At 42.1% G+C, this 26437-nt stretch overlaps 1 protein-coding gene across 2 annotated transcripts in view; it reads left to right on the forward strand.

Annotated features, from left to right (window-relative positions):
* The first annotated feature begins 11670 nt into the window (after nt 1-11670).
* The window catches only part of LOC115100705 (serine/threonine-protein phosphatase 5), a 62826-nt gene continuing 48059 nt past the window's right edge, over nt 11671-26437 (forward strand). Inside the window, exon 1 of one of the 2 annotated variants that reach the window (XM_029619433.1) lies at nt 11671-12098. In XM_029619433.1, coding sequence (XP_029475293.1) covers nt 12008-12098 — 91 coding nt within the window. In that variant the 5' untranslated portion in view covers nt 11671-12007. The remainder of the gene's footprint in view (nt 12099-26437) is intronic. The other variant, XM_029619432.1, reaches the window with a different exon arrangement.

Genomic DNA, 26437 nt, shown 5'->3' on the forward strand with positions numbered 1-26437 from the left:
TAGAAAGACATGATTTAATGGGACACAGTCAACATGGATTTACCCAAGGGAAGTCTTGCCTAACAAATCTGCTTCATTTTTTTGAAGGGGTTAATAAACATATGGATAAAGGTGAACTGGTAGATGTAGTGTATTTGGATTTTCAGAAGGCGTTTGACAAAGTCCCTCATGAGAGGCTTCTACGAAAACTGAAAAGTCATGGGATAGGAGGCGATGTCCTTTCGTGGATTACAAACTGGTTAAAAGACAGGAAACAGAGAGTAGAATTAAATGGTCAATTTTCTCAGTGGAAAACGGTAAACAGTGGAGTGCCTCAGGGATCTGTACTTGGACTGGTGCTTTTCAATATATATATATATATATATATATATATATATAAATGATCTGGAAAGGAATACGACGCATGAGGCTATCAAATTTGCGGATGATACAAAATTATTCAGAGTAGTTAAATCACAAGCAGACTGTGATACATTACAGGAAGACCTTGCAAGACTGGAAGATTGGGTATCCAAATGGCAGATGAAATTTAATGTGGACAAGTGCAAGGTGTTGCATATAGGGAAAAATAATCCTTGCTGTAGTTACATGATGTTAGGTTCCATATTAAGAGCTACCACCCAGGAAAAAGATCTAGGCATCATAGTGGATAATACTTTAAAATTGTCGGCTCAGTGTGCTGCAGCAGTCAAAAAAGCAAACAGAATGTTAGGAATTATTAGGAAGGGAATGGTTAATAGAACAGAAAATATCATAATGCCTCTATATCGATCCATGGTGAGACCTCAACTTGAATACTGTGTACAATTCTGGTCGCCGCATCTCAAAAAAGATATAGTTGCGATGGAGGAGGTACAGAGAAGGGCAACCAAAATGATAAAGGGGATTGAACAGCTCCCCTAAGAGGAAAGGCTGAAGAGGTTGGGGCTATTCAGCTTGGAGAAGAGACGGCTGAGGGGGGATATGATAGTGGTCTTTAAGATCATGAGAGGTCTTGAGCGAGTAGATGTGACTCGGTTATTTACACTTTCGAATAATAGAAGGACTAGGGGGCATTCCATGAAGTTAGCAAGTAACACATTTAAGACTAATCGGAGAAAATTCTTTTTCACTCAACGCACAATAAAGCTCTGGAATTTGTTGCCAGAGGATATGGTTAGTGCAGTTAGTGTAGCCGGGTTCAAAAAAGGTTTGGATAAGTTCTTGGAGGACAAGTCCATTAACGGCTATTAATCAAGTTTACTTAGGGAATAGCCACTGCTATTAATTGCAGCAGTAGCATGGGATCTTCTTAGTGTTTGGGTAATTGCCAAGTTCTTGTGGCCTGGTTTGGCCTCTGTTGGAAACAGGATGTTGGGCTTGATGGACCCTTGGTCTGACCCAGCATGGCAATATCTTATGTTCTTAAAATATAAATATTAAATAAAGAACTGACAGGACTGAGCACTGTAGGACTCCTGTTAGCATAGAATACCATTTAGAGCTATTCCTACCAATCCTTGCCTGTTGCAGTCTGCCAGTGAGGTAGATTTGAACCAATTAAGAACAGTTCCTCTAATTCCCAATTCTCTCAATCAGTATAGGTGGTCGATTGTGTTAAATACCACAAATATGTTAAGAGTTACAAATACATAGCTGCAACCATAATCAAGACCTGTCCTGATGGCGTCAATAGTTGAAAGAAATAAGATTGTGGGGATTTCCTAAATCTGAACTGATAGTTATCCAAAACTTGCTGATCCTCCTTAAAGTCAACCAACTGCTTAAACACAGCTGCTTCAACGATCTTTGTATTAAATGATTATGATGAGACTGGCCAATAAAATCCAATGTAACTTTCTATAATAATGGCTTAACAGAGGCTTGCTTCCAGGCAGCAGGAATAAGTCCCTCTGTTAAGGATAAGTTGACCAATTTGTGGCTTTAAAGACAGCAAGCAATATTGCAAGGATTAAGCGGACAACTGGTGGAATTCTATGTGGAAATAATGCTAGAAAACTCTAATGCAGAGACCGACTCAAATGCAGACTACTTGATCTCTCAGGAATACAATAAAGTATCATACCATTGAGGAACTGTAGAAAAAGAAGCAGCAATCTTCTGCAATAGAAAGATCATAAACTCATCGCAACTAAACTTCTCTAACTTAATGCACTTGCTCAGAGCTAGATAATGATGTTAAGTTGCAAACAATTTTGAAAATAATTTTTGGCTTATTCCCAGCATTCTACAGTTGCTCAGTGCGGAACACTTTCTTGACCTCATTAATCATGTCCTTATAGGCAGCAAATTTGCATTCATATGACTGAAGAGCTTCAGCGGTGCAAACCCAGCAGCTAGTTGTGCCTGCCTTCGCAGAAGCTATCCACAGCTGTGAATTTCCAGAGTAAAGCATGGTTCTGTTCTACTACCCTGACAATAAAATGCACACAATGGAGCTACTCTTATCTAGAAACTTCAATAGCGTATTCCCTCAAAAAGAGATCACATCTACAATATTATCCACAATAAACCTGTCCGCTTCTAGAGAGAGTAGTTCACTAAAGCACTTAATATCAATCTGTCCACGCGCAACCTTCCTTTGTTTTAGCTGAGAGGGCTCTTCCTGGATATTGGAAAGACATGAGGGAGTGGTCATACCATGGGACTCCAATAACTCTCACAGCTGGATCAAAAGATTCCAAAATCAATAAATTAATAAAAACCAAATCCAAGGTGTTCCCAAGTTTGTGTAAATTGATGAATAATCTGTTCCCAACCCAAATATTTCATGCTATGCAAGAATTTTTTTTTACAGTTAATAGGCATCAAGGTAGCATCAATATGAAGTTTAAAATCACCCAAAATGAGCTTCTTATTTAAGTCAGCCTTTGATTGCAAAAGCTGCTCAAAAATAGGGGAGCAGTTTGGAGCATAAACCAGGCAAATATTGAAGTGACTTGAAACCAGCATTAGCATTTCATAGGGGGGACCCATTATCTAAATTTTCCTGTGAAATATTCCATTGAATTTTGTGTGCAATTACTAGAGCACTCCCTTGTTCCTTAAGGCAAGGCTGAGAAAAAAAATAGAATATCCAATAGGGCAAATCTGGTTAACTAGTGCAATATCAGAATATAACAACCAAGATTCTATAGTATACAATAAGTGAAGAGCCTCAAGAACTAATAATTACCTAAGAAAGGTGCTTTTGCTTCACAGATTAAGCATTAAACAAATTGTCAAGTTAGATCAAATTTCATTTGGAACAACAGTACATGTTTCAACTGGTATAAGACAAGATGGCTGCTGTTGTCTTGTTGGGCCTCTATAAGATGATAAATCATCATACCTTCCTTGGCCATGTAAAACTTTGATCTTTCCCTCTTCAGAAAAGTAAGAACACATGGAAATGAAAGCAATATTTTCAGCCCTCTCAGAGCACACGAAGGAGCTCACAAAGGAACTCCTTTGTCACGATCCTTCATGCATGCAACTGAGCATGCACCCCACCAGCATCCTCTGCCATCTCTTCACCCCCTCCCCCATGTAGATGACATCAGCAGGGGATGTGGCTACAATGCCACGATGAAAGGAGAGCCAGCAGGCAAGTGGAAGAGGCTTCTCCTGCTGTAGAGGCTGCAGTGCACATCAGCCCCAATGGCATATCCAAGAAGAATCCCAGCAAAGCAATGACAGAGCCAGGATGAGTCTGTCTGGTGTCCTCTGCTAGCTCTGCAACCCTCCCCTACATGGATGACATCAGTCGGGGGGGGCTACAATGCCGCAATGACAGGAGAGCACCTATTGAGCAGGTCTAACTTATCTTTCTATCATAGGTGGATAAGTCCCAATATCGGCACTTATCCGCCCCAGTGCCCGGCCATTAGATATCCAGCTATCTATTTAGCTGGATAAGTATCTGACTAAGTGGTGACTACTGAACATGGCCAGATATTCAGCAGCCACCACTTAGCTGGACAAGTCACTACTTATCTGGCTTATTAGCGCTGAGTGTTTAAAATTTTAAATTATATATGGGGTGCCAAAGGACATATCGCCCTGGGTGCCAAATACTTTAGGTACACCACTGGAGATCTATAGACCACACAGAGTAAATGGAAGTGTCATCATCTCTGGACAGCCCACAGCACTTCTTCCTTTCCCCATGCCCCCCTGCATATGAGTTGCTCAGATGTTGTTTTTGACATAAAGAGCTACTCCTCTCCTATTTCTGTCACCTCTATCCTTTCTGAACAAGTTATAGCCTGGTATGGCTGTATCTCATTTATGAAACTCACTGAACCATGTTTCTGTAATAGTAGCAATATCCAAGTCCACGTCAGCCATTAGGGTTTGCAGATCTGGAATTTTATTCCCCAGACTATCAGCATTTATGCTCATAGCTTTCTAGCTTTTCTCACTCAATTTGCTGCTCTTTCTGGACACCTTTTCTGCCCTTTTGTTTAAAAGTGGACTATTGCGATGATTTTTGTTAATTTATACACCCAGTTGCTGTATTTGCTTTTTAAATGATTTGATCTTTATGCTCATCTATGCAGGATTACAGTTAACTAAAGAGACAATAAACTGGATAAGAAGCTTTATGAAGTGGTCATGCTTCCAGAATTGGCAGCTGGGACATATCCATGGCCAAAATTACTGGGCAGCTTGAAGGGCTAATTTGGTCTTTATCTGCTATCATCTACTACTAGTAGTAAAAGCACATCCAAGGACGGGGAATACCTTGGTGTAGGAACCGAGTAATTGAAATGTGTGGTAATAGAATAGAGCGTGCAGCCTGAGCTCAGGTGTACTGTGTGGTAGTAGAGAGAGGGGGGCAGAGCTAGAGAGTACAGCCAGAGAGAAGGGTGGAGCTCAATTTCCATATGTGGCAGAAGAGAGTGGATAGGACAATACAGAGAGAGGACAGGGCTGGAGATTACAGGGAGGGAGAGGGAGGGAGCTCAATTTACATACTGGCGATACAGTCTTAGGGCAACTTTTCTCTTTATATAGTTAGATGTTACTATAAATACAAGGTTGGGTTTAAACCAGTGACAGGGAAATTGTCAAATATATCTATCTATGTATAAAGGAATTTGCATGGGAAGGAGAAGGGGCAGCAAAAGAAAAAACTAGCAATCTCAAAAAATTATCAATTATCCCAGAGTTAGCAGTAATATTAGGGTTGTTCATCTTTTTCCATGGCTGTCAAGTAAGTCAGTTTCTGGAAGGTGGTTTTAGATAGGCCTGATGTTTGTTCTGTATTTGCATCCTGTGAATTGAGGGATCTGTAGTCCCTGCTTCCACTTCTAATTAGCACCTCACATACCAGAATGCATTAGAAGGCAGGAAATCAGGACCACTTTGAAGTCTCCTGGCAGGAACTAGGCCATTCAGCATACTCTGCTTTTTCATCAAAGCTTGAATGTTTCAGTGCTACACATGCAGGGACTGACGTGACCCAAGGCATAGTAGCAAAAAAAACATTCATGTAAGTGCCACAGTGCCTGGGCAGCAGCTTGAATGGGACTGGCTCAGTGGGATGGACTCAGCCTGCAGCTTTGGCCTTTTATTTCTCTGCATGGTCATGAACAAATTGCAGCAAAGTAATTTTCAAATTCCGGTTTTTACCAGTGTCCTTTTTAGTTCTTCTGAGACACAGAATGCTCAATTGCACTTGGATAGCTGCGGGGTGAATAACAGCTTCTCAATGCTCAGTCCCTGCCCTGCCATCTGTTTGGCCTCATTGACAAATAACACATTTCACATGACTGCCATCTTCTCTGTTTTGGTTGCTCGCAAAGTCATCTGGTGGGCTGGGAGCTCCATGCTGGAGTTCCTACTCTTTCTTGCAACCTCTGCCACCCAGTGGGCATTTTTAGTAATGGCCGTCTTTCCAATACATTATTTGCCGACTCCATGGAATGCCTCTTCTCCCTAAGCAGATTTGGCAATTACCCAAATCAACCAACCTAAAGAGGCTGATCCAATCACAGTTTTGCCCCATTTTGAATACCTGGAGTTGTAGTCTTTTGTTTTTTTTAGGGACATGCAAATTACAAGCTTATGCATACATTAGCCAGGATCAAAGACCTTGACAATTAACTCTACTGCCCACAAGTTTCAAACTTGTGCTAATGCAACCCCCTTTTTTCAAAGGGGCAAAAGCAGGACTGGATCAGCCTCTCTAGGTTGATCTGGGTTGATCCCCAGATCTTTCATCTGCTCTGTGTCAGGTCGATCCAGTAAAGTGTGCTCCGTCGGAGCGCACTGTCACCCTGCTCTGGACGCTCTGGAGCGATCCAGTAAGTAAAATGTGCAGCCAAGCCGCACATTTTACTCTAAGAAATTAGCGCCGCCCAAAGGTCGGCGCTAATTTCTTCCGGCGCCAGGGAAGTGCACAGAAAAGCAGTAAAAACTGCTTTTCTGTGCACCCTCCGACTTAATATCATAGCGATATTAAGTCGGAGGTCCCCAAAAGTAAAAAAAAGTAAAAAAAAAAAAAAAAAAAATTTTGAATTCGGCCCGCGGCTGTCGGGCCGAAAACCGGACGCTCAATTTTGCCGGCGTCCGGTTTCCGAGCCCGTGGCTGTCAGCGGGCTCGAGAACCGACGCCGGCAAAATTGAGCGTCGGCTGTCAAACCCGCTGACAGCCGCCGCTCCAGGCCAAAAGGTGGCGCTAGGGACGCGCTAGTGTCCCTAGCGCCTCCTTTTCCTCGTTTGCACCGCGTCGCCTAATTTAAATACTGGATCGCTCGCACCGGCGAGGGGCCGGTGCGCGCGCCGGGAGAGTGGGCGTTAGTCCGCTCTCCCACGGACTTTACTGGATCGGGCTGTGTGTTGGCAGGGGCTGAGATACCTTGGAAGTAATGTTCATTCTTCCTTCTTGCCAACTCATCCAGCTCAACCTCAAAAAAAGGTTAATCCAGTCCTGGTTTTATCTGCTGCATGCATGAACCAGTTCAGATTTCCCTAAGAAAAGCACACATTACAAGAACATTATGTGATGTCCCCTATTGCACCTTTAAGAAGCGTGCAGCTGAAAATTACTTCCTGTCTCTTAGCAAGGCAGCTTGGCACATACCTAGGCAGTCACAGGATCAGGTGTGATTCTCATTAGCTTCTGCAATAAAATGGTTGTTCATTGATGATGGCTCAATATGCAGTTCACTATGGTTCCTGATCCAGTGTTTCCTCAGGCTGCTAATTTGTCAGTTACATAAGCACAGTGTAAGACATGTGAGTTACCAATAGTAAGTCTATCAGTGACTGGAGAACCCAAGCATCCAGATGGTTACGAAAACAGACTGGAAGAACAGCAAAGAGGTCAGCTTTCTTGTACGGGAAAAGAAAAATCTAAATACCCCTGACAGGAGCTAAAACAGTTTGTCACCTTCACTGGGTACAGGGGAGAAAATTGGCACAGATGGTAACAGAAATTGCAGCTCAATATGACTGTGACTAAAGCAAATGCAGCCAGAAAACATGAAAACAGCCATCATGCTACATATCATAAGGGTTGGGGGCTTAGAAATGTAACCCCTGGGCTAGTGTTCCACCATAGGACCCTAAAGACCACACTCCAAAATTGGGCTAGTGTTCCACTGAAGGACCCTAAAGACCACACTCCAAAATATGGACTTAAATTATGCAACTTCTCCAGATGTTAAGCCTCTCTGAAGTCCAATTTTCTGTGTGTGCGTGAGGTGGGGGGCGTGAAGATTAATTCTAAGGTCCTGAACATTGTTCAATAAATAATTCAGCATTTAAGTCTCTTGTAAACAGCAGTGATTATCATGCTAGAAGCTGATTTGGTTTCCAACTTAACTTTTACTGATTAAAGATGGAAACTGATAAACTTAATTCAGTTACAAATTCTAGTTCTTTGCAGAGGAAGAGAATTTTGGTTGGATCAATCCCCACCCTCTGGAAACCCCTACCGCTAGAGGTCAGACTCAAACCCGGATAAGAGAGGTGGTTTGTGGGTGAAGCCCGCAGACCACCAAACACAACACTTACCTTTAGGAAGAAACTGAAAACTTGGCTATTTGTAGCAGCCTTTGGTTCACAAACTGAACACTAATCTCCTTCAACTTTCAACCAGGACCCAATCCCTAATCTCCCAAACTCGACCTCTTTATGAACCACACTAAAATACACTATCATAACATTCCTTCAAATGCAATCAACACCTGTTTGGTTATAACTACAACATGACAATGTAACATGCATAATGCTCAATCACTGTCAGACACTTGTACAGGCCTGAGCTTCACTGTTAAATTTGTATATTCTATAAATATCTATAGCTATATCTACTTTTTGCAAACTGTAATTCTATACATTTCTTTCACTGATGTACTCATTGCTTATTGTAAATGCTAAAATGTATTGTTACATGCTTTGACTTCTTCTACTGGAAAAGTGTGATATAAATAAACACTGATGATGTTGATGACTTCAGAGAACATGCTTATCTACTGGTATCCGTAAGTGCTGCAACACTCATTGCCAGGTTGAAAGCAGTTTGCCTACCATAGCATCCCTAGAAGAATAGCAAGTGATAATATGCCTTTTTGCAGCTAGGAAGTAGGCAGTTTTGCAACATAAAGAGGAATCAAGCTCATACATTCTAACCCTGGTTATCCTCATTCTAGTAGACAAACCGAGCGGATAATTCAGTTGTGAAATGCATGCTCCAAAAGATGCAACAGACCAGAATTGATTCCCATTTAGCACTATTGAGCTCATAGAATACTCACAGCAATAAACAGAGAACATGATGGCAATTGCATCTCCTGCTCAGCTTTATAGTCCTTTCCTGTCCCTCAGAGATCCTCTGTGTTTGTCCTATTTTCTTGAATTCTGATACAGTCCTTGTCGTCATCATCTCTGCAGGAATGCTGTTCTGTCTCCCACCCTTTATGTAAAGAAATATTTCTTTAGATTACTCCAGGATCTATTCCCTTTCACCCTTATCCCATGAACCTTTGTTCCAAAGCCTCCTGTGCATGTATTCCTTGGGAGGTATTTACACTAAATGTCTCTATCATATCTTTGCTTTCTCTCCTTTTCTCCAGGGTATACATGTTAAGTTTGTCCCCATCTGCTTTATGAAGACTAATTGGCCTGTAGTTCCCAACTCCCTCCTTACTTTCTTTTTGTGAAGCGGAACCAAATTTGCTCATCTCCAGTCCTTTGGAACCATTTCTGTTACTAGTATGAAATACTCCCCAGCCCAGCAACCCATGGCCAGGACCCCAACCCTGAATGGGGTTTACAAAACACTGCAGAGGCTGCAGGCACCCAAGACATCACTATGACAAGTATACAATACCTCTTTCACTATTGAGATGAATAGAAAACTCACAGAAATGGCAACCAGCAATAGTTGAGAAAGAGAAGGAAGCACCATGGTCATATGTGATGTCAACCCCAGTTGGAAGAGGTTACTGAAGAATCAGAAAACGCCTCAGGAGACAGTGGACAGTTGTTGAGAATACACCTGAAAGCCTGCAGCTCACCATGAGTGACTCACAAGAGGCCCAGGAAGTGCAGATCTCAGAATCACAGTCCTTACCTGAATCCCAAGAAGAGCCTAATGTATCTTCACTACTTAAAGACACTGAGCTATATACCAGAAGTAGGAATTATAAGGCTGGCCAAAAAGTAAGATCACTATGACTTGAGCCACTAGTAAAAGCTGAACTCCATCAGGGTTAAGTGCTAGTACATAAGTTGTACATTTGTGTATCTATTTTAATTTTTCAGTCTTATCCTGATCTTTACTCTTTTATGTTTGTTTGTATATGTTTAAAATTTGCTTATGTATGTTAATATTGTAAACTGCTTAGACCTAATACTGTAAAGGCAGTATAAAAAAGCTTTTAAATAAATAAAATAGTAACCTTTGATCTTGTTCTTATGGGGGCATCTTACTCCAATAAACTGAGATAGACTGAGATGGACTGCTGGGCAACCAAATGATGAAGGGGATGGAACAGCTTCCCTATGAGGAAAGGCTGAAGAGGTTAGGGCTGTTCAGCTTGGAGAAGAGACGGCTGAGGGGGGATATGATAGAGGTCTTTAAGATCATGAGAGATCTTGAACGAGTAGATGTGACTCAGTTATTTTCACTTTCGAATAATAGAAGGACTAGGGGGCATTCCATGAAGTTAGCAAGTAGCACATTTAAGACTAATCGGAGAAAAGTCTTTTTCACTCAACGCACAATAAAGCTCTGGAATTTGTTGCCAGAGGATGTGGTTAGTACAGTTAGTGTAGCTGGGTTCAAAAAAGGTTTGGATAAGTTCTTGGAGAAGTCCATTAATCAATTTTACTTAGGGAATAGCCACTGCTATTAATTGCATCAGTAGCATGGGATCTTCTTAGTGTTTGGGTAATTGCCAGGTCTATTGTTTCAGTGGGCCATGAACGTGTTTACCATGGCCTATATAGCTGTATCGAGGTCAATATCGTCACTTGAAAATTCAGCACTATCACTACCACCAACATTAGTTCTAGTGCTTAGACTCACAGCAGTGAAGCGTATTTCCTGCCACTGTCACATGACCCCATGGAGAGAAAAGAGGAGAGCTGCACCAATGTAGTGAATAGCTAAGAAAGGAGAAAAGAGGGCATGGGTTGAAATTATGAAGAGGAAAGGCAGAGAAGGAATGAGACAGGAATGAAGGAAGAAAAGGAGGGGAGAACGACCCACGGTTGACCTGGAAATTGGGAGTAAAAATAAATGGTAGCCTATCAGGGGAGAGAAGGTCATCAGAGACTAGGAACAGGAAGAAAAGGATCCCCAGGCAGCCAGGGGTCAAGAAGGGAGACAGAGGACCATCATAGTCCAGATGGGAGGAAGGAACTGATGACCACTAGGGATCGAGGAGGAGGGAGCAAGGGATAACTGTCAGGTATGGATATGACATTAAACACAAGTGATTTAGAGGGTTACACATAGAAATCTCATAGGCTTTCTTTCCTTCAAAAAACAGGCTAAAAGGGATAAGCTTTCAGAGAGTTGATTTTTAAATCCTCATGCATGCTTGCAGGTCATGTACTTTACACCTTTGTCAAAGCTGGTGGAAAGTACACACTTTTCCCGGCAAGCCAAAGGAAAACTCCACTGAAAATTCACTTGCAGGCCTGTGGGTATCAGTGTTTATTTTCTGCCAGGTTATACCAGGTCACCAACAAGGAACCCTTTTGAACTCATTTTCCCCTATTGTAGGTGGAATGAAAGGTGAAGATTACTGATGGTCCTGACATGCAATTATCTGGGAAATTTTTAAATAGCTTTAGGAACTGCCCTCCTTATGCATTCAGTTTAACTCAGTAAGCATTTTCCCCTATTGTAGGTGGAATGAAAGGTGAAGATTACTGATGGTCCTGACATGCAATTATCTGGGAAATTTTTAAATAGCTTTAGGAACTGCACTCCTTATGCATTCAGTTTAACTCAGTAAGCATTATTTATTATATTAAGATTTATAAATTGTGACAGAGTCTGGAGTGCATAACATTATTTCTTTCATAACTGCAATCAGACATTCTAGAAAATCACTTGAGGATTCGCCACACTTGCAAAGGCCAAAAACGAATCCATGCTCCCAGAAACCTTGGGAACCCCTGAGTTAGGCTAAGCGAGGGGGCAGGACCAGCGGCTCTCCCCGCCCTCTCCGGTCCCGCACGCGCCTCCTCTCCAACTCCCGGATCGGAGCGAGAAGGCGCTGTAGGAAAGAGCGGCTTGTTCCTTGCCCGCGCGCACAGACAGCTACCGTTGAGCCGGTTTTTTTCAAACTGAAAAAAGAAGACGCCGGGAGCTTTGCCCCGCCCACTGCTTAGAGCGAGGAAGAGTCTGGTAGAGCACGACTCGCGCCAGTGACGATAGGAGAATCCGTAGCGCAGGCGCTCTGGCTGCTTTTTTGCGACAGTGGGGTGCTGAATGCGCGACTCTAAGGGACGTTGGGAAGCCGGTTGCTAGGTGCTCGTAGGTTCCGTTTTCGGCTAGAAGATGGCGGAGAGTGAGCGGGACGAGAGTCAGAGCCCGGAGGTGCTGGAGAGAGCGGAGGCACTCAAGACCAAAGCTAATGAGTTCTTCAAAGGTACTGGTGGGGGGGGAGAGACGAACCGGAAGTTGATAGACATTGGAGAGCAGTGACACTGGTAGATAGATAAGGATACAGTGGTGATAGGAGGGCTTTGGGGTGTGGTTTCTAGTGATTAGGGAGATGCTGGGGTGTTAGTGCGGCGCTGAGGTTGGGATATTGGTGAATAGGTGATTGTTGGAGGATATCACTGGGGGATGGGGGTCTCTAGGGTGAGAGGGACATTGGGGTGTGTAGGGGTCACTGGTGAATAAGGAGTTGGAGGTCAAAAGTTACACTAGCAGAAAAGGGGCTGTGCCAGGCTGGTGAGGATGGGTGGCAGGATGGCACTCATGGATAGGGGGCCATTGATTAGAGGGCTGGGTTCTTCTTGCATTTAGAGGGTTATGAAGATAAGGAATGGGGAGATAGGTGGTTACAGGAGTAAGTGGCAGAATGGCACTAATAGGGGTGCCACTGGGATAGAGGTTGGATGGCAATGAATAGGGGGCTGCTGAATTGGGGACACTGGATGGGGATGTTGATATGAGGGGGGAAGACACTGGTGGATATTAAATGATAGGAGGATAGTAATACTGAGCTTTTTCCCAGTATTATTCCTTTTTGTAGGCTTTTGTAACTGAACTCCACATTTACATAGAAACACCATTGCAGAAAACGGCTTATCTTTTTTTCTTTTAAAGGGTTAATAAACATGTGTATAATTAGTGCTATAGTGTGTGTAGATTTTCAGAAGGTGTTTGACAAAATCCCCCATGAGAGATTCCTGAGGAAAACAAAAAGTAATGAGATAAGGAGGCAATGGCCTATTGTGGATTGCAAACTGGTTAAAATAGAAAACAGAGTAGGAATAAATGCTGTTTTCGCAGTGGAGAAAGGTAAACTGTGGAGTGCCTCAGGGATCTTTATTAGGACTAGTTCTTTTAAATATCTATATAAACGATATAGAAAAGGGAACAAAGCATGAGGTGATCACATTTGCAGATGACACAATCATTCTGAATAATGAAATCAAAGCAATGTAAGAAATTGCAGGAAGACTGGGAGATTGGGCATCCAAATGGCAGATGAAATTTAATGTGTTCAAGTGTAAAGTGAGGATGCACATAGGGAAAAGTAACCCACACTGTAGTTACATGATATTAGTACCCTATTAGGAGTTTCAACCCAGGAAAATGATTTGGGTCATTGAGTACAATACTTTGAAATCTTCAGCTCAGAATGTGGCGGCAGTCAAAAAAGCATACAAAATGTTAGGAATTATTAGGAAAGGAATGGAAAATAAAATGGAGAATGTCGTCATACCTCTGTATCATTTCATGGTGAGACCACACCTAGAGTACTATCTGCCTTTCTGGTTGCTGCATCTCAAAAACAATATAGCTGAAATGGAAAAGGTACAGAGTAGGGTGACCAAAATGACAGAGGATGGAATGACTTCCCTGTGAGGAGGAGGGTTGTTCATCTTGGAGAAGAGACAGGTCTGTAAAATCATGAGTGGAATAGAATGGGTAAATGTGAACTGGTTATTTGATCTTTCAAATACAAAAACTAGGGGACACTCCATGCAGTTAGTAAGTAGCACATCTAAAGCAAATCTAAGAAAAATCTTTTTCACTCAATGCACAATTAAGCTCTGAAATTCTAAAATGGTAGAGGATGTGGTAAACTGGGTTTGAAAAAGTTCTTGGAGGAGAAGTCTATAAAACTGTTATTAACCAGACAGACTTGGGAAAAGCCATTACTTATTCCTGGGCGTTAGCAGCATGGAATCTGTTTGGGGTCCTGCCTGGTGACCTGGATTGGCCACTGTTAGAGACAGGATATTGGGCTTGATGGACCCTTGGTCTGACCCAGTATATCAATTCTTATGTTTAGTCTGCCCACAACCAGTCACTTAGCTCTACAATCCCTTTGACTCCTTCAGGGATTCCCTGTGTTTGTTCCATGTTTTCTTAAAATCAGATACTACCCTTGTCTCCACTACAAGGAGGCTATTGCATCGACCACACTTTCTGTAAAGAAATATATCCTTGTATTACTCCTCAGTCTACCTTCTTTCTCCCTCATCCCATAACCCCTAATTCTAGAGCCCCTTTTCCATTGAAGAAGGCTCACCTCCTGTGCATTGTTACTTTAGCGGTATTTAAATGTCTTTATCATATCTTCTCCTGCCTTTCCTCTAGGGGTATACATGTTTAGATTTTTAAGTCTGTCCCCATCCATTTTCCAGTGAAGCCACCCTCTGGACCAGCGCTATTTGGATTATATCTTTTTGAAGCTGTGATCTCCAGAATTGAACATAGTATTCCAAATGAGGTCTCACAAGGGACCTATATAGGGGCAGTATTATGTCTTTTTTTTTTTTCTTCCTGCTGACCATTCCTCTTCCTGTGCACCCAAACATCTTTCTGGTTTTTGCCGTCACCTTATCCACTTGTTTGGCCACCTTGTTATTTATTTTTATTAATATTCCGTGACACCTCCAAAGCCAATATGGTAGATAATTCCCTATTCTAGCCTCAGAGAGTTTTCAATCTAGCAGCCTCATTTACTAAGTTCTTTCCTTATAGGAACAAAATGGTAGTAAAGCCTTAGTAAATCAGACTCTGAGGCAGTCAAGGGTGTAATGACAAGCCCAGTATCACAAGGAGTCTCTGCAGGATTTGGACCCTGGCTTCCCAGGTTTGCAGTCTACTGCTGTAATTACTAGGTTCCTCCAGCTACGATCTCTACCAGATTGCACTCTCGTTTCCTGCATAGAATTTCACCCTCTTATATTTTAACATTCCATTGGGATTTTTGCATCCTAAATGTTGATCCTGCATTTTTTTAGCATTAAATTTTAGCTGCCAGACTGTAAACAATTTCTCAAATTTCACTAAATCCCTTCTTATAGTTTCCGCACCTTTGAGTGTCTACCTTATTTCAGATTTTGGTATCATCTGCAAAAAGACAAACCTTTCCCAATAGTTCTTCCGCAGAATCATTTATAAAAATGTTGAAAAGAATTGGTCCAAGTACTGCCTTATGGCACACCACTAGTAATGCTGCACTCCTCAGAGTTTCTAACCCAGTCAGTCATTTTTTGGTTCATATCAAGAGTACTCTTTGTCACCTTTGCGGAACTGTGTCAAAGGCCTTACTGAAATTGAAGTATGCTACATTATTTTTTTTTCTTTTTTAGTTATTTATGTTCAGAATAAAATATATAAGCAGCACATACTTGCACAGTAAATAGAGAGAGGAATACAGAAACAAAACCCACAAGCAAAAAGTGTTTCAAAGCATCTACTTATAACTGCTTACTATTTATCCAGCCCTCTGTAATATAGGGTGGGATCACACAGAAAATAGGAAGTAGATGAAACTCATTAACAGTATTGCATTAATACTTAAGAAAAAAAAACTAGAGGGGAGACATTTATAATTGCTATACTGCTTCAGACATCCCCCTTCCCAGGTATTGGTGAGGGTGAACAGCAATTCTGTTATCCAGGAAAAGCCTTAATTCCTTAGATTTGGTATTAGAAACTCTAACCAAGCATTTTGTAATGGCAAAACAACCACCTGTTCTGCTTCTGCATATATCTGAAAACAACCATATCTTCTGTCCCTTAATTAAAATATTCTTATGTCAAAAGAAAAAAATCTTATTACTGAATCCTCATCAGACTCAAAAACAAAGGAAATTAATAGTATAGCATGATGGGCCATTTCTTCATTTGAAGCCTCAAACAGTCAAATTTAAGCTATCCGCAGATACTTGAAGTATCCACTAAAGATACTTCCTGCTTCTTGAATGGGAGATACATTATTCAGGAGAATGAGAATATTCACAGAAATTTGTAGAACTTAAACCTATACATCTCAGATAATTCCTTTGGGCCAATAGCTGGAATATGGGAGAAATTGAGGACTCTGATCTATAAGTGCCTCAGTCTGTTTTCACATATCTCTAGTGTATGGTGACTTACCAAAAGGTCTTGAGCTGCAATTACTTTAAATGGGAAAAAATAGCACACTGAAACTTCAGTTTTCCCTACCTGGCTCTCCATTGTATTTTCCAAAGTCACAACTCACTCTTTAGCTGCTTCCAAAGAAGTGACTATATCACATTTATTTTTGCACTTGGTTTTCTCCAGCACAATGACCTGCCGGATGCTTTACAGCCTAATGTTGGCTGGTCAGACCAGGGAGAAGCAGGAGGTACCAGAGAGACTAGAGATCTGGTTTCCTCCTCTCCAGTCACAACTACTGTGCTCTTTGTTACACTTGACACTGAACCAGCTGAGCTCCAGGGCAACCTTGTATCCTTTCTAGATGAAGTACACTACATCTAACACTCTCCTGATCCAGCTCTCTAGTCACCCAGTCAAAGAAATTGATCACATTGGTCTGACAAGATTTGTCTGGTAAAACCATGCTGCCTAAAAATTTGTAATCCATTGGATTCCAGAAACTGCACTGTTTTAGAAGCAGTTCCATTAATTTATTCACCAGAGGTTAGACTATCCAGCCTATAGTCCCCAATCTTCTCCTTCCACTTTTGTGAAGAGGAACCAAATCCACCTATCTCCAGTCCTCTGGAATTACTTCAGACTAAAGAAACACTGAAAAGGTCAGCCAGTTTTGCTGCCAGAACTTCTCTAAGTTCCCCGAAAACCCTCGGATGTATCTGATCTCTTTATGTACTTTGTTCAGCTAGCTCCAAACAAACAAAATTTTTCTCCTGAAAATTGAGGTTTGCCTTACTTTCAGTCCAGTTTTGTCCATTTTCTGTGGTCCTATGCCTCGGTGAATGCCGAACAGAAATATTTATTAGGAAATGCCACTGTTTTTCTCCTCTGAATCTCACAATGCCACTTTTGCACTTCCTCTTATCACTAACACTTTGCCCAGTTATCTTCAACTCCGTTTCTTTACCACTTTGGTTGCATGAGCTCATAAATTCCTATCCTTAGGATAATACCAGCTCTATTCTATCCTATGTCTCTTACTCAGCCTCTCATCCCTGTTTCTACCGCTGTCTTCTATATCTTTTCCAAACATGCTTATATTCTGTAACACTGTTGGCCTCGACAACCTTTGCTTATAGGCCATTATCTACTATGTTACAAATTCCTGGCTCTTTCACTCAGTTTGTGCCTGACTTCTGGGTGAGATGCTTTATCTCTCTGTTTTCTCTAGGACTCATTCAAAAATACTTTCCCAGTCACAATTTTTTATTTATTAGATTCCATTAATTCATACAAGGGATGTTTCAAAAGACATGAAAGTGGTCAAAGAAAGGAAGTTTATTAGGTTGACACTAATCAAGGTTGGGTCCACATTAAGATTTTGAACATATACGGTACTTTTTTATGAAACAGTTTTTGGGAAATGTTGCTCTAGAGTAGTCTGGTGTAGGAAATAGAGGCAAAAATTATATAGATATGTATGTCCAGCAGCAAGATAAATTGAAAAGAAATCAATATTTTTCTTCATAATCTCTGATTGCTGGAAAGAATTCTCTTGAAATGTTCTACCACATTCCCTTTCTTGCCACTTATTATCTGCAAGCTCTGAGCACACACAAACATCTTAAGACACAGGGCTCAGCTTTTTTCTGCATGTTCCTTCTAAGAAATGGAAATATAAAGCCTTCATTTTCAGTTAGGAAGGTTTCTCAAAAGTTAGGAGGATGCTTTCCTAATAAGGGCAGTCATTTTGGGGGATACTGATAACCTTCCTCTGCCAGCAGTTGTACTATACTGGCAGCACATACTTTCAATACATGAGGAATGGTTTCAGATGTGGTCATCCTACTTCTTAGCTAGGTCAGCTGCTTCCAAGGGCATAGGAAAGATCTTTGTTCAATTTTATCCAGTATTGAATCCATACATGCATGCACTGTAATTTGTCGCACCCTCCTGCAGCTATACTATCTAAGAAATATTTTTGCTTGGCACATTATGTACCCTTGTACACATGCTAGTGCTGTGTATGTTCTTCCTTTTTACATTCAATTGTGCATATTGTCCATACTTAAACACACACGTTCGGGCTTCTACTACTATAGACAGTCCTCGACTTTAAAATGTTCAAATTAAAACAATTTGAAGTTCTGTTTTTAGAGTAACACTCACTATTCCACTTTTCAATATTTGTTTCAACTTCAAGATGCCCAAGCATTTCCCGACAGGCATGCATTGGCACGCTGATGACTCTGAGGCCCAGAGAGGTGACATCAGCAGGAAGAGTACTAAAGACTTCCTCTCTCTGAACAATGTCCGTGCAGTATCCTGTAGGCATGCCTTGGCACTTTTGTCTTCAGACATAAAATAGTTTGTGTTCTTTTTACAGTACTAATTATTTTGGTGAAAATAGGGTATCTGGCCTTGGTGATGGAACCAGTTCCGCATTTATAACATTTGTTTTTATAAAACAATTTGAGTTACAATTCAATTTAATACAAGGTTTTCAGGCATCAGTTGTCTTAAATCATCTACTATGTGTTATTCTTGTGCTACTGCATGTACGCAGCACTGTACAGATACATATAAGATACAGTCTCTGTTCCATGGAGCTTCCAATCTAGTCAAGACAAATAGATTTTAGGAAATGTTTTTATACAATAAACATGGTCAAAATTGACAAGGGGGGAGGTCACGTGACATGGTGGAGGAGTAGGACGTGTTCCTGCAGAGCTCCGTGTTCCCTCCCTCCAGAGAGCCTCTATTTTCGTATTTTTTTTTATTTTTTTTTTTTGTGCCCAGCCTATCTACAAAAGGACACAACTCTCCTCGCCCTAACAAAAACATTTTTTCACCTCTCAAGCCCTAACTCGCTGAAGTGGATGGCAACGAAACCTGCAAAACGCAGCCTTGACAAATACTGGCATACTGATCACAAAATGGCTGCGTCCGCTAATACCCCGCCGTCCCCGGAGTCCCAAGGTGAGAAGGTAACAGAGTTGGTTGAAGCAGTAGTGACAGCTTTGGACTCTAAATTTGACAAACTTTACCAAACATTTGACCAGATGAACCAGATATTGACAGATTCCACTGCACGATTACAAGAAGCTGAAACGCGCATAACAGCGGAGGAATGCGTGACGCAGCTCGAACGAACAGTTGACTGACATGCGAGCTGAATCAGAAGCAAGCGAAAAAACTAGATGACCTGGAAAACAGGTCTCCCAGAGGGAATTTAAGACTTATTGGATTCCCAGAATCAATTTGTGAAGTAGATTTAGCGCAACTGTTGGAATCTTGGCTACTGCATGCTTTGGAACTTCCCACTAACCATGGAGACCTATGAGTAGAACGAGCACATCGTTTAGGCCAAAAAATGGCAGGCAGAAGCAAGCCTCGTCCAGTTATCGCAAAATTTCTCAATTCCGCGCACAAAAGGGATATTTTACTGGCCTACAGGAAGCGACGCACTGTGCAATACGAAGGTACCTCGATCCTACTTTTTCAAGACTATTCGGCCTTGGTGGCGGCACAACGAAAGGCCTTTACTCCAGTTTGCACGAAGCTGATACATAACAAAATTACCTACGCATTGCAGTTTCCTGCGCACCTTCGGATTACATGGCAAAATGAGAACCGCATTTTTGAGTCTGTCGATGCAGCACAGCAATTTGTGAACACCCTGGAGATACAATCTGGGGAGTGATCTGTGCCTTAGTTAGTGATAACTTTTCACATCTTACATTAGACCGGCTCTTCACTATTGTTAAAAAGAAGGGAGTAGGAACTGTTTCTTGCCAGGCCACTCCTCACCATGGTGCTCCAATCCTGGCATTTCTGTCTTTACCGATGAAAGGACCCCACAGTAGAGGGGATACTGTTAACCCTTTGCAGTTCAATCATCGGGAGTGGTGTGACTAACCTTTGGACCCTAGTGAATGGCCAATCCTGTGGGAGCCACTGGACCCAGCGATCTGCTTGTTGAACCTCTTTAGTGAGTCCCTCTTCAAACTGACGAGCAAAGCAGACATGGTGCTATTCAGTACATCCAGACTGCCATTCAGCTAAGTTGGAAGGAAAGCAACCCTGCAACGATCCCCTTTAGAGACATTTAAGTGCTTTTGGATTTGGTTGAGGTCGGATAGTCGACTCCAACTTTTTGGAAACTATTGGAGCATAATCACTTATTTGTTGGGGGATTGACTTTCTCTCTTTTTTTTTTTTCCTTTTTTCTCTTCTTTCTTTTCTGCCTCTTTCTTTTTCTCTTCTTTTTCTTATTACCTTCTTGTTTTAGGTTATTCTCTGGAGGGAGGGGACAATGGTCTCTATCTGTGTAGAGATGAGAAGAATAATTGGGGGTGGGGGGGGGTAGGGGAAAATGGGGAAAACTGGGATATCAAGGGTAACTTGTTATATTAGTGATCCTGAATTTGAGTACAGGCCAAACAAATGCATATTGTTTGTGGAGGGTTTTGGGCTTAGGGAGAGGTCTAGAATGGGTAGATGTGAATTGGTTATTTACTCTTTCAGATAATAGACTAGGGGCACTCCATGAAGTTAGCATGTGGCACATTTAAAACTAATCAGAGAAAGTTCTTTTTCAGTCAGTGCACAATTAAACTCTGGAATTTGTTGCCAGAGGATGTGGTTAGTGCAGTTAGTATAGCTGTGTTTAAAAAAGGATTGGATAAGTTCTTGGAGGAGAAGTCCATTAACGGCTATTAATTAAGTTGACGTAGGGGCAGATTTTAAAAATCTGCGCACACGCGTACTTTTGTTCGCGGGATTTCAATAGATACGTGTGTAGCCGCGCGTATCCATTAAAATCCAGGGTCGGCGCGCGCAAGGCTGCCCGCCGAGCCGCACAGCCTGCCTCCGTTCCCTCCGAGGCCGCTCCGAAATCGGAGCGGCCTTGGAGGGAACTTTCCTTCGCCCTCCCTTCCCCTACCTAACCCATTCCCCTGGCCCTATCTAAACCCCCCCTACCTCTATCATGAAAGTTACGCCTGCTCAAAACAGGCGTAACTTTGCGCGCGCCGGGCCGGCTGCCGCGCTCCATGTTCCGGTCCGGGGGCCACTGCCATGCCCCCGGAACGCCCCCTGGCCGGAACCATGCCCCCGAAATGCCGCGTCACTCCCGGCACGCCCCCCGACACGCCCCCTCATGCAAGCCCCAGGGCTTGCGCGCGCAGGGGGGGTTTGGGGTAGGTTTTCGGGGGGTACGCGTGTATCCCTTTGAAAATCTACCCTTGAGAAAATAGCCACTGCTATTACTAGCAACAGTAACATGGAATAGACTTAGTTTTTGGGTTCTTGCCAGGTTCTTATGGCCTGGATTGGCCACTGTTGGAAACAGGATGCTGGGCTTGATGGACCCTTGGTCTGACCCAGTATGGCATGTTCTTATATATTGTTCATTCCCTTTCAATCTTGAGATAATATCATGTCACAAAAGACCTTGTGATTTTGGTCATGGAATGTATCAGGCATAGGCTCGGTTTTTAAGAGGTATAAGCTTTTGCAATCCTTAGAGACATCACGTACACATAGCTTTATTGCAGGACACAAAGCTTGACAAAATAGAGCATCAGAAACTCTGTTGCATGTGGGTGGGTCAAGTTTATTCGGCTCAGGCGCCGACAAAAACAGCAGGAGTAACAATTTTAATAGTCAAATGGGTTACTTTTCAGCTAGAGCAAGTGATTTCGGATGATGAAGGCCGGTACCTTATTCTTATTGGGCTTTTGCAAGGATGCCCCTTCACAATCTGCAACATTTATGCACCCAATGTCTATCGCCAAGCTTTTTTCACCAGTCTGCAAACACTACTAGCTGCCCAAGCCAAGGGATGTCTCCTTATAGGAGGTGATTTTAATTGTGTACTAGACCTGACGCCGGACCGGTCCACTAAGAAACTGGGACCAGGTGACTCAACTACCAAGGGGGTATTGATGGTTTGCCAAACATTGGGGATTTTAGACACTTGGAGAAAACTACATCCAACAGACATAGAATACACTCACATCTCACGGGCCCATGGTACAGGTTCCTGCTTAGATTATATATTTATTCGCGATGTGGACTTTGCCCGTGTGCTTCAGGTGGAGCTGGGACCCCTGAAGATTACAGATCATGCTCCAGTATCAGTAGACTTCATGATCAGCAATTCACCCACTGAAACTCGTATGTGGAGATTCCCAAGGTATTTGTATGGGGACGCAGGATTTCGTGCTTACCCAGCTCAGAAATGGGAATCCTACTCAATTACTAATGAGAATCACAAGGCCCAACCCCTCCTTTGTTTGGGAAATGGCCAAGGCTGTTCTGCGCGGTGACATAATAGCTTATATAGCATCTCACAATAAAGCCCTATTATGTCAAATTCGACACCTAGAGGCACACCTTAAATATGCTAAATCCTGCTTTGAGAAAACCCCGAATCCAAGCACCAGGGCTTTGGTTGCGAAAATCCAATGTGAACTAAACTCGATTCTGCATGAGAGGGCGCAGAAATCTGCCATGTTTTTTAAGTCCAAATATTACCATTATGGAAACAAATCTGGAAAACTACTAGCCAACATGACTAAAACCTGGGGAAACAAGGGATATATCTCTGCGATGTGCACCAACATTGGCTCGTTGGTAAACTCAAAGGGAAGTGTGAGATTTTTCACACCTACTATCAGAACTTATATACCGCAGAAGCAGTGGACCAGTGTCATATTACGGACTATATAGTCCATTCAGGCCTACCTTGTTTATTGGAATCTCAATTAGCTATATTGAATCAACCTATTAAGACACAGGAGATATACGACAAAATTAAAGCAGCCAAAGTACTTAAAGCTTCTGGACCTGATGGGTATCCTGTAGAATTCTATAAAATACTGGCAAGTCAAATTTCATACCCGTTGCGTGATATTTATGAAGATCTTATCTTATCTTACATAGAGATTCTTCCCTTTACCAGAACATGGCACATATCACAGTGATACCCAAGGGCAATAAAAATCTGACTCAACTGGAATCATATCGTCCATTTAACTCCTAAATTTTGATGCCAAATTGTTAGCCAAGATCATGGCACACCATTAGCTACCATATTGCCATCGTTTATTCAGGCAGACCAAGTTGGGTTCGTAAAGGATGTTCAAAAAATATTATCTTCCTCAGAAGTCTGTCATTGGCAAAATATACCTTCTATGCTGATCAGTTTTGATACTGAAAAAGCATTTGACCCTGTCTGTTGGTCTTATATGTTTGCTACTATTAAAGCTATGGGTATCACTGGATATTTCTACAAGCCCTTTATCACAAACCAAAAGCGGCACCCCCATTTGAACTCTATTGAGGAACTTGACAAGGCTGCCCACTATCTCCATTATTGTTCATTGTCAGCTTAATCTCTCTTAAACAACATCAGGAGTAATGAGAATATTAGGGGTGTGTTGTGTGTGTCGTCCCCCCCCCCCACCCATGTCCAGGCGAGCCAGCCCCTTTATAAGTTTAGTTGCTTTTGCTGATGATCTCTTAGTTCATGTTAGTTCCCCCGCAGCACTCTTGAGAAGCCTTAATGTACGAATTCACTCGATTATGAGCGAGTGGCGGGTTTGAAATTCAATATGGGAAAATCAGTTGCATTACTTGCAATGCTTGAAGCTCATGTGTGGATCCCAGATAATTTCCCCATACCTTGGGTTACAGACTCTATAATTAATCTTGGTGTGCTGATTCCTCGAATCCCGGCATTAGTGCAGCCACTGAATTATAAGAAAACTTGGCAGAAGACTAATACCCAACTTCAGCTTTGGCATAACCTGCCGCTTTCACTTGCAGGTCGTATGGCCCTATACCAAATGATGATTCTCCCTCACTGGTTGTATGCAATTATTATCAATATATTGGACAAAATGGGAATTACAGGGCTTAGATACCCAGGTGTGACACTTCTTATGGAAAGGCGAAAAACCCCGTATAGCTCTGGATAAACTCTGCTACTTAAAACTGGGTGGATGGGGATTAGCAAACATAAAAATAATATACAATGTGGCATGCCAACTGCGTCATGCAGCTGACTGGATCATGGGCATCAGTTTCTATACACCCTTGGTAGTTGAACAGCTCTATAAAACCTCTACATCTTTCATACATACTACATAGAACGCATCAGGTAGTTCCCACGCATCTTCGCCACAACATGTTGATAAAGCCTACCATGGCAGCCTGGCGGTGGTTTTGTTGACGCCTGGGATTCCCCAGTCGTTACACTCATTTTTTACCGATAGTGGGGAACAGAGACTTTTTACCCAGCCTGCAGGGTGGGGTGTTCAGAATCTGTCGGGATAGAGGACTGCGAGCAATTGTCCATGTTGTTGATGAATTCAGTGTTGTACGTTCTTTTCAAAATCTTCGGGAACATTATGACCTCCCCAACCAGCATTTTTATGCTTACCTGCAAATACGTTACTATGTGAGGTCCTTGTCTTTGCCAGATTCCCATAACTATTCTTGGGAAATACTTTCGGATTTTTTGGATATGGACGACCCTACGCACCATCGGGTGTCCTTCTGGTATAAGTTTCTAATGGAACAGCAACCTCGTCCTAATTGGGATGTCTTGGTGGCTGGCTGGAACAGAGAGCTGGGCACCAAATTGACCTCAGCCTATTATAAAGGCTGTTTTGGGCGTACACACTCCCCTTCAAGAACTATAGTTTAGATTTTTGCATAGATCATATATAGCTTCTGCACAAGAGGGTAGTTACGGGAACCTTGGCAGCGGTAGTTGCCCAAATGTGGGGACGAACACAACATGCTTGGGCACCAATTTTGGACCTGTCCTTTCATCTATTCCTTTTGGCAATGGGTGCATAAATATTTGCTTTCCTTAACAACCATTTCTTTTGCGTTTTACAGTGAATGTTTTTTTATGGGATTACTTTCTCTAGTAAGTATGAACCAATGGTGTTGTAGATTGTTGATATTGCTTGCAAGAAATGTATTCTGCAAAAATGGATCTCCTCAGACCCACCCACACTAACACAATTTTACAACTTGATTCATCATACCTGTGTTCTCGATAAATATGTTGACAAAATTGAATGGTTTAAAAAAAAAGAGATTTTGTCAAATGTTGGGACACATACCTCCAGTCTCTTTCTCCCTTGGCTCGAAGCCTGCTGCTCAATGACTTACCTATTGTGTAAACGTGGCCTTTTGCATACACCTGTATTACCTTAGGATCACTCATGGGGGAGGGGGGGTATCGCATTTCTACGCCTTCCTAGTATAATGGCCCTCACATCGATTGCTGCCCGGACGGATGAAGAGTTCCCTCTGATGTGCAGCGCTAGAGCGTAGTAAAAGGCATACACATTGTGGAAGAGCAGTTACTGCTGTAAATTGGTTTAAGTGGTGTAAAGTGCAAAAGTGTATAGCAAATGGAAAAATGATTATGCTCTATTTCTGTTTATCTTTTCAATTTCAATAAAAATTGACAAGGCTCTGTAGTAGATTTTGAACCCATACAAATGTATACATGTATTCACTTTTTATTTATTTAGATTTTTATATTCCGCTTTTCATACTTTTTTCAGCATTTCAAAGCAGATTACATTCAGGTACTATAGGTCCAACTTGCTTTAAGACACATCCTTTCTGAATATGTTCTGCTCCTATATAGAAGTCTAACTTGACTGTTGGGCACTTAATATTCATTTATTTTTTCCTCAACTGTTTGCCTATTGGTCCCTTTCACTGACCTCTAGAATAGTTTGGTGTAGGAAATAGAGGCAACATTTTCTAAAAGAGTAAGGTAGACTATTCTAGAGGTCAGTGAAAGGGCCAATCCCCTTTCAAATGTCTGCATTTTCAAAATTCTGAAACAGGATTGGTCCTTTCACTGATATTGACAGCCAATTTGGTCTCCACTGTCACATTGAGAGTAGCCCAGCTGGGAGAGGTAGGATCTACTTTGACTGGGGTTCCTAGTGGGTGGAATTTGGAAGGCTCTGCTGGGTAAATGGGTAGGAGGGTGTTCGGGAGTTTGGCTCAAGCCGATTTTACTAGCATGTAGCAGATGGACTCAGGACCAATGGGTATAGTGTACTCCTGATAGCAGTTGGAGACGGATCAGATTTCAATCTGACTTCAACCTTAGTACATATACCCCTGCAGGAAGTGCAGCTCTTCAGTATTTTCCGTCTCCATAGCAATTCGGGACCCTATGCATGCTAGCACAGTGTTAGAGTAATTTACCAAAGAGACCCAAAACAAGAAGAAATTTTACCTCTACAGACGAGCCCCGCTCTCCTGTGGCAATACCCTTTGGGTCCCTCCCCCAGTTGAGAATTCCCGAGGTGATTTCTGCAATCACTTGGA

Source organism: Rhinatrema bivittatum, chromosome 11, assembly GCF_901001135.1.
Source record: "Rhinatrema bivittatum chromosome 11, aRhiBiv1.1, whole genome shotgun sequence".
Taxonomy (NCBI): domain Eukaryota; kingdom Metazoa; phylum Chordata; class Amphibia; order Gymnophiona; family Rhinatrematidae; genus Rhinatrema; species Rhinatrema bivittatum.